Here is a 9,046-nt window from a genome sequence, read left to right as displayed (position 1 = left end):
ACTCGGTTGTCGGAGGCGCGTCCCCGCGCGCGCGCTCTCGGCCGCCTGCCCCTCGCCCCGTCCCCGCCCCCTCCCTCTTTTCGCGCCGCCTCCGCGCGCTCGCCTGCGCAGGTAGCGGGCGCGCGGGCGCCTCCTCGGGGGCGCGCGGCCTGACTCCCGTCCTCCCCCCGCTCCCGCCGCTCTGGGGAGCCTGGGGAGCGAGCGCGCGGGCGGGGGGAGCTGGAGCCGGGCGCCGCCGCCGAGGCTTCCGTCTCGCTTGCTCGCGCAGCGGCGGCAGCAGAGGTCGCACACAGATGCGGGTTAGACTGGCGGGGGGAGGAGGAGGAGGGAAGGAAGCTGCATGCATGAGCCCCACAGGTAAGACCGACAGCCCTGGAAGGGCTCCCCATCCCGGGGAGGCGCGCACAGGCCGGGGAGGAGGAGTTGGTGCTTGGCGCTGCTCCCCAAGGGAGGAATTTTTTGACAGCGCAGAGAAATCTCATTGGGGACTGGAGCAATAGGATCCATCCCAATTCCGGGGAAAACCAGAGAAGTAGCTGGGGGAGACGGTGCCACATTATGAGATTCCTAAGAGTGAAATGTATAGGCCCAGGGAAAAGTGTTTTCTCAGCCCCCAGACGCAGGAAGGCTTTGGACTTTCCTGACATGGGCACCACCGCTGAATCCCAGGGACCGGCGCAGAGCCAGTGTGCGCTAACCCCGGCCCTCCACCCCTCCTCCATCCCTCCCGCACGCGCAGCATCCCACGGCGGCTGTTACTCAGTGTGCCCCGCGCGGGGGGAGGCGGGCGATCTCGCGGTGGGAAAGGGGGCAGGGGCCGCGCGGGGGAGCAACGGGATGGAGCCGAGGTGCCGCGTGCCAGGGCGGAGGAGGGGCAGTGTGGCCCCCGAGCCCGGGCAGCCCGGGGTATTGTCGTGTTCCGCTCCTGGTTGCAGACTCTTGCAAGCTGGATGCCCTCTGTGGATGAAAGATGTATCATGGAATGAACCCGAGCAATGGAGATGGATTTCTAGAGCAGCAGCAGCAGCAGCAGCAGCAGCAGCAGCAGCCTCAGTCCCCCCAGAGACTCTTGGCCGTGATCCTGTGGTTTCAGCTGGCGCTGTGCTTCGGCCCTGCACAGCTCACAGGCGGTGAGTGACCCCGCTGTGACTGGAGGACCCCGGGACAGAGCGGCTGGGAGGGGGATCTTGGCTGGCAGGACAGCCCTGCACCCTTCCCCCATGCGTCCAGACTTTAGGGGTTCTTGAGAGCCTGAGCTTCGCTGTGTCCCAGCCTAAGATCTTCCTGCTTCAATCCCCCTGGAGTTCCCAGAAGATTCCTCTGTGGAGCCCGCACAGACTCACACACCCACCTTCTGTCTGGAGCTTTCCACTAGGCGCCCTGGCTTCGCTGATGGAAAGACAATAAAGCCTGGCCCATTATTCTTACTTTGGGCAAGAAAATGAGAGAAGGAGAGAAAGTGGTGTATCTGTGGACCTCTGACCCTTGTCCATGCCCTCAGCAGGCAGAGGTCAGGTTTAGCTCTGGATTTAGGCAAGAGTTGTAAGAACCACCCTGGGGAATGGGAAGGATCTGAGACCCGGCCAGACTGGCTGAAGGACAGGTTTACTTAGAAGTTAACTTTCTCTTTCCTTGAGAGGTGGTGTGTGCAGGCATGTCTGTGCGTGTTGGGGGCAGGGAGGGGGGGCAGAGGTTCTCCTTCAGGTATGTTTCTGGAAGGTTTCTTTACTTACCAAGTCAATTGCTCTTCTGTGAAGTGGAAGTTAAAATTTATAGCCTCAGTCTCTGGAGGCGGCTAATCTATAACGTACTTGCTTCTGGGGGAGAGGGCTATCTTTTGGTTGTCGTGGAGGAAGACAGATGGAGTTCCTGTCTGAATTTCAGAGCTTAAGTTTTTCTGCCGTCCCTGCTCCTTGCTGTCCATCATTCCTGTCCCTTGCACATTTTCTTCAGAGCTTGCTCATGTTAGAAGGATCTGAAATATTGTTAATATGTAAATAAATTATAATTGGTTGAGAAACAAGTATTGATTGGTGTAAAGAAACCATTTTAGTGTTTTAAAATACCACAATTTCAGAAAATTTGAAGGTGAAAATGGAAAAAGAATGAGTGAAAGATTAGCAAAAGTAGGGGAGATGAATATCAAGTTGGGTTTTAACACAGAGTAACAGATAACTCAGGCATTCTACTTAGACCCCTGAAAGATGCTTAGAGGATGAAGCTGTTTGTTGTGATGTGCACATCTGTCAGAATTCCTGAGAAAACACTTGCTTTGGGCAGGGACTTGGTTAATTTTTTTTTTTTTTTTAACAAAGCATAACTTTTTGGGTCCTCTGATTTTTTATAGAAATGTCTCTGAGGCAGGCTTTCTCTTCCTAGAGGACGAGGTTGAATGTGAGGCCAGGCCAGCACCTGTGTGGCCTGCCAGGGCCCTGCCCCTCCCTGGACACTAGCTCTGCTTCCCAGACAAGTGGGCTAGAGTGGCAGGATGTAGTTGAGCAGATCTGGGTCATCTCCTCTCCTCCTCTTGCCTTCCCAGTCCTAGCTTTCCTTCCTTCCATCCTCTTAGTTCATTTCTCCCACATAGATGACAGATTAGTTAACTGAGGTTCATTTACATTTGTTTTGACCATTGTTATTGGACCATGAGGTGTGAGCACAGCTGGTAGTTGCAGGCTGTGTTTTGGTTCTCCCCATTCATGTTTACAGAGGATGCTTCCCAAGCATGTCAGAGCTTAGTGCACAGCATGGCCCACTGGCTCTCTTGTGCATCACCTGTGGGTTCCTACAGCCTGTCTTTGTTCTCTCCTTTTCTAGAGGGAACACACTAAGCAAAAATATCCACAGCCTTGGAGAAGAGGGTGGGAGAAAAGGTTGCTCGTTACCTCTCAGTTTTAGAGCTCTTTCTTTTTAGCTCCTAGCCATCAGCTTTGTTTCACCTTGAGCTCCTCAGGTTGAGCCTGTGATTTCTGGAAGAATATCATTTCACAATTTTCCTATGAATAAACAGTTTGGATACAGCGGGGTGGTGGGAGACATCCTGTGGAGTTACTATCTGGAGATTTTCTTTCGTAGGAAATACACTCACATGGAGGCTCCAAGATGGCAGTGAGAGCTCTAGACTGACCTGAGCTTCTGACACTTTAATGTGTGTATGAATCACCTGGGATCTTGTTAAAAGGCAGATTTTAAGTCCTTCGGTTTGTCTGGGGGGAGGCCTGATAGTCTGCATTTCTAATAAGCTCCCAGATGAAGCAGTTGCTGCTGATGCCAGGACCACACTTGATGAGCAGTGCTTTAGACCGAGGCATTTCTTCAAACAAGTTGCTCCTGACTCCAGACTTTCTGCCATCCCTCTCTATTACCAAATGCAAATAGCCCGTAAGGAGCAGAAGTCTCACCCAATGTCTAATCTTTAGGTGATATACGGAGCTGAAAATCATCAGCCCTTAAAGAGAGCTTTTTTCCCATCCTCTGGAAAGGTGCATATTTAGTAGACAATGTTCTGAAATGTGGATTTTCACATTTGGTTCCTTTCGATGGAAAAGGAACACCACGGAGTAAGATATCATAGTCTCAGCTTGAAGGAAAAACAAAACAAACAAATGTGCCCAATACAAGTAGTATAGAAAAAGCCTGAACTAGACAGGGAGACGTGGAGGAAATGATCAGACAAGAAGGGGAGGAAAAAGAACTCTGTCAGAAATAAAATGCTTTGTCCTGGAACGCCAGGGTTCAATTCGATTTTTTGAGCCCGAGGAGAGATTCCTTGTGCCTGACAGGGCCTGAGGTGATGTGTAGATGGCTCTCCCAGCTTGTCTTCTGTAAATTAAGAAAAAGGGCCTCATCTGGGGCCACTAAGACCAAATACTATAATACCAGGTTTGTAGGGAGATGTGGGACCCTGCTGTTCTCAGAATCTGGGGAGTATGGCTTTTTCACCCCAGTATAACTTAGCAGAGGCCCTGCTGGGTTGGGTGTTGCCCGGGAGTGGCCTGTCCAGGCTTAGAGGAAGAGCCAGAAGTGTGCTCTGTGTGTTGCTTCTTGGAGGTGAACTCCTTTGCACATCCCTGTGTTATAAGTAACTCAGGCTGATAGCTTTGAGGTCCTCAGTTTCCTTATCTATAAAATGAGGACCTAACTTCCAGGGTTGGTGTGGAGGGCGGAAATCATATGGACACTCAGTAAATGCAGGTAGTAGTAGGGAGGAGAGGATTAAGAAAATGCCCTCCCTCGAAGTGCATTAATGTACATAGTTACCATTCAATAAAAAAAAAAAAGAAAGAAAATGCCCTAATTTCAGGGGGGCTTTTCTTTATTCATTCAATGAATACTGAGTATCTATCCTTTACCCTGAGCCAGGCACTGTTGCATATAATGTTCTTTTATTAAGACGAACCCTCTGCTACTCTCCATTTTTTGCCCAATGAATAAATTTCCCTTGAAGACTTCACCTGTACACCATCCTCTTCTTTATATCTCCCTGGTCAGTAACTTCTTTCCTTAACTGGGCTCCCATTGCCCTAAGCCTCTATCATAGTGTTGTCTCCTGGAATGTAAGCCCAATTGAGGGAAAGAACCTTGACTTTATTCATTTTTGTGTCCTGGGCACCCAGCATAACATCTGTCTCACAGTAGAGTCTCAGTTAATGTCAGCTGAGATCAAGAAGAAAGATTCCCCAAATATTACTACACTAGTTAGAAAATGATTACCATGGGTGATTTATAAAAGTGCAGAAGTTTCATGGTATTTGAGGCCACATCCAATTAGAGGGAATCTGGAAGATTGGAGGAAAAATCAGGACAGGCTCTAGAATAGGTAGCACTTAGGATGGGATGGGGAGTGTGGTCCATCTTACAGGGAGAGACACCAGTGCAAAGGTGTGGACATGGTTACATGATTGGACTGTGTGGGGAGCAGAAAATAATCTAGAACATAGCACACCTGCAAGGAACCAGGAGGGTAAAAAGATAAGTAGGTTGCAACCTTATTTTAAAAGTCCTAGAAGCCCCAGTGAGGATCCCAAATGTCTAAAACTGAGAGGTAATGAGCCACCGAAGGCTTTAGAGCAGGAACAGAGGGAATATCACCTGAGCTGGGCTCATATTCCTCTCTCTGTTTCCAAGTCTCTGACATGGGACACACCTCCCTGCTGGCTGCCCTCTCTGCATATCTGAGTTATGGTCCTAGTGTGGCTGAATTAAACTCTGTGAGGTCTCATTTAGGTCATGAGGCCAGAGCATTGGGCTGCGTGCCAGCAAGTAGGAACAGATGCTTTCTGACTGACTTGCTGATTTGTAGACGTGAGCCTCTTGGTTTTACTGAGAAAATTTTTCTTACATGGTAGAGGGCAAGCTTTTCATGCAATGCTACATCTAAAATCCACGATTTCAAATTGCACCTCATCTGTTCACAAAGTTTCAACTCCTCAAACTCCAAATGTTTCTCCAACAATAGGTTAACTTCATGTAAGCAGCACAAAAACTCTTGGTTTATCCAGTGGGTAAAACCTGAAGGCTTTGGAGGCAGAAAGAAGGATTTCATATAACAAGTAACAAATCTCTCATTTCAGAGGTGTGAAGAGGTGAGTCAGAGAATCAGTAGTTCTTTAATTCCTGAGTGTAGCAAAAGAATTTAGGTAAAGATCTCTCTCCAGGAAACATTGATTAGAAATGTGAAGAAAAGTACCTAACAGGCATATTTCTAAGGCTTGCAAAAGGCCAAGGAGACTTGCCCTTAGATGGGAAGCTTGGTTAAGATATGGGCTATGTATTCTTTATAAGACAGACAGAGTTATAGTGCATCCTCTACTCTTAAATAGCTACGTGGCTTTGGGCAAATTCTGTAACGTCTTCACTCAGTTTCCTTCATATCAGTAACCTTCTCTGATTTTGTGATTATAGGAATTTGATGGGTTCTAAAATCTGGGTGAAGATTCTTTTCCATCCATCTCCCTCTTCCTTGTCTCTCTCCCTCTTTTTCATTTATTAGATGGGGTCTCACTCTGTTGCCCAGGCGTAGAGTGTGATGGCACAATCATAGCTCACTGCAGCTTAGACTCCTGGGCTCAGGTCATCCCCTGCCTCAGCCTCCAGAGTAGCTGGGATTGTAAGTAGAAGCCACTACGTCAGCCAGTGTCTGTCAAGTGCCCTGGGTTCCTCATATAAGGGGACACAGTCCTTTCTCCTGAGAAAACATATAAATAACGGTCATTTCTTCTCAAAAGGCTTCTATACAGTTGTTTTTTACATACGTTTTTCTTTTGATTTAAAATTTGGTATTACTGTTGTTTACTGGGACTGGTGAGGAAAGTGACTTTGCAGACTGCTTTTCTTCATCCTTGCCTTATTTTGAAAGCTCATTTGGAGTTTGATAACTGAAATAACTACACATACCCAACAATATATCTAAATAGATTATTGGGATCATTGCCGCTAAATTGAGCGGAAAATGGGGGTGAAAGAACAGGCTTTCCAATTTACGTACAAACATGGTCACATTTCACCCAAACCAACTGCAGTACCTGAGACTGGTACATAAGATGTGCATTCTCATGCATTAGACGAAGCATTTTATTGATTTACTGGTCCATTCTCAAGAACAGCTGTTCAGCTACTGCTAATCACAGAAGGTTGGGAAAAGATGGGACGAAATTTTAAATTGGCCAACATCTGAGAGAATGATAAAAGTTTCCAAGTTGTGGCTCGGCACCTCTGGCTCAAGCGGCTAAGGCACCAGCCACGTACACCTGAGCTGGCAGGTTCAAATCCAGCCCCGGCCTGCCAAACAACAATGACGGCTGCAACCAAAAAATAACCAGGCGTTGTGGTAGGTGCGTGTAATCCCAGCTACTTGGGAGGTGGAGGCAGGAGACTCGCTTGAGCCCAGGAGTTGGAGGTTGCTGTGAGCTGTGATGTTATGGCACTCTACCCAGGGTGACAGCTTGAGGCTCTGTCTCAAAACAAACAAAAAATAAATAAATAAAATAAAATAACAATGGCTTCAGAAAGGAAATTCATTTTAAAAAAAAAGTTTCCAAGTTGTTATTAACACTGACTGCAGAGCACCTATCACGTGGTAGTGTGGTTCACCACACACTACATATATTAACTTATTTACTCCTCCCAACAACTCTATAAAGTAGATACTATTATTTAACCTTATTTTATAAAACTGGAAACTAAGGCATGGAAAACTTAAGCCTCTCGTCCAGGGTGACCTGGCTGGTAGGTGTGGCATGGTGACCCAGATTATTGTTTGAATTGCAATCTTTTTTTAGCATACCAAAGCATAGAAATTCCAACCCTTAAACATATTTTTTTCTTTTTATTATAATTGACTCAAAGTTTTTTCTTTAAGCTGCAGTTATCAAATGTTTGAGAACTTTTGTGCTCTTTGCTTTATTGTGACCAAAAAGCAGAAAACACATAAACAAATCAACAACAGTGAAATTCCACAACCCAGGCCACAGTGAAGGTCAGAATGCCTGCACCTTAAGCTCTGAAGAGATAAAGGGAAGGGACCAGATGCCCGTGTCCCTGACCTTTGTAGCTGTTTGAGGAAGGTTGTCAGAACGGGTCATACCGGGCGGGCTCTTACCTGCTCTGAGGGGCCGGAGTCTGTGGGACCCTCCACTAGGGACTGTCACTACCGTCTCCCTTCCTTCTGATGATTCTCTGAGCTGCCTCTTGCTTCAGTGTGCTAGCCTTCGTCAGAGTGGCTCTTTTCTGTGTAATTAGGACAGGCACTAATGATACCTTTAGTTCTTAGAGTGTTATGTTTGCAAGGTGTTTTTATGTATACCACCACATTTATTTTGATTTTTGTTTTTAAATTTCAGGTTAATGAGAGGGTACAAATAACCAGGTCACAATATTTGATTTGTTAGATAGAGTCCATCTTATAGTTGTATCTTGCACCCCAAAGGTGTGCCATACACCTCTACACTGTGCCTATTAATGGGAGCACCCCAGTTCCCCATCCTCATTGCCCCTGTCCCCAACTTGAATTGAGTTTTACTCCTATGTGGGTGTGAAATAGATCATCTACTGGCTTCATATTAGTATTGAGTACATTGGATATTTGCTTTTCCATTCTTGTGATACTTGACTAAGAAGAATGTGTTTCAGCTTCATCCAAGTTAATACAAAAGATGTAAAGTCATCATCTTTTTTATGGCTGATTAGTATTCCATGGTATACATATACCACACGGTTTGTTAATCCATTCCTGGGTTGATGGACACTTAGGTTGTTTCCACAAGTTGGCACTTGTAAATTGAGCTGCAGTAAACAATCTAGTGCAAATGTCTTTATGTTAAAATGATTTTTTTGTATTGCTACCTTTAATTTTCCTAACAATCCAGTAAAATAATGAAGAGATTTTGATTACTTTCCTCCTTTTTTTTCCAAGCATAAAGAGACATATTTAGTAAGGTTGCTCTCCCAGTGTGCCAAGAATGGTCAGACAAAGCCAGATTAGGAGATTAGGTGACAGGCCTCTTGGTCAAGTCCACGTTTGTCATTTGGGGCCAGAATTTAAACCTATCTTCTCAGTTATATGATGTAGATGATAATCTCACTAGTATATAGTAAAATGTTTTGTTTTTATTTTTTTTTAGAGATAGAGTCTCACTTTTTCGCCCTTGGTAGAGTGCCATGGTGTCACAGCTCACAGCAACCTACAACTCTTGGGCTTAGGCAATTCTCTTGCCTCAGCCTCCCGAGTAGCTGGGACTACAGGCTCCCACCACAATGCCTGGCTATTTTTTTGTTACAGTTTGGCCGGGGCTGGGTTTGAACCCGCCACCCTCAGTATATGAGGCCGGCACCCCACTCACTGAGCCACAGGTGCCACCCTGTTTTTATTTTTAAACTGAGGATTGTTAATATGAGTTAAAACATTCTCCCCAAAAGGTTAAATTTGAAGTAAGAATAAAATTTGATAGTTTGTGAGATCTGAGGATCACTTACTTAGAAAGGTATGTTTTATCATAGGAGCTTAAGATGCTCTGTTTTAAGGAAGAATTTGGCCCAATATTTCTTC

At 46.2% G+C, this 9,046-nt stretch overlaps 1 protein-coding gene across 1 annotated transcript in view; it reads left to right on the top strand.

The window, feature by feature from the left end:
* The first annotated feature begins 214 nt into the window (after nt 1-214).
* Nucleotides 215-9,046, top strand: part of SUSD4 (sushi domain containing 4) — a 143,473-nt gene continuing 134,641 nt past the window's right edge. Inside the window, exons 1-2 of the mRNA XM_003790967.1 lie at nt 215-357; nt 936-1,130. Coding sequence (XP_003791015.1) covers nt 971-1,130 — 160 coding nt within the window. The 5' untranslated portion in view covers nt 215-357; nt 936-970. The remainder of the gene's footprint in view (nt 358-935; nt 1,131-9,046) is intronic.

The sequence above is a fragment of the Otolemur garnettii genome, unplaced genomic scaffold (assembly GCF_000181295.1).
Source record: "Otolemur garnettii isolate 467f Iridium unplaced genomic scaffold, OtoGar3 scaffold00045, whole genome shotgun sequence".
NCBI lineage: Eukaryota > Metazoa > Chordata > Mammalia > Primates > Galagidae > Otolemur > Otolemur garnettii.
This window is presented reverse-complemented; position numbering and strand designations above follow the sequence as displayed.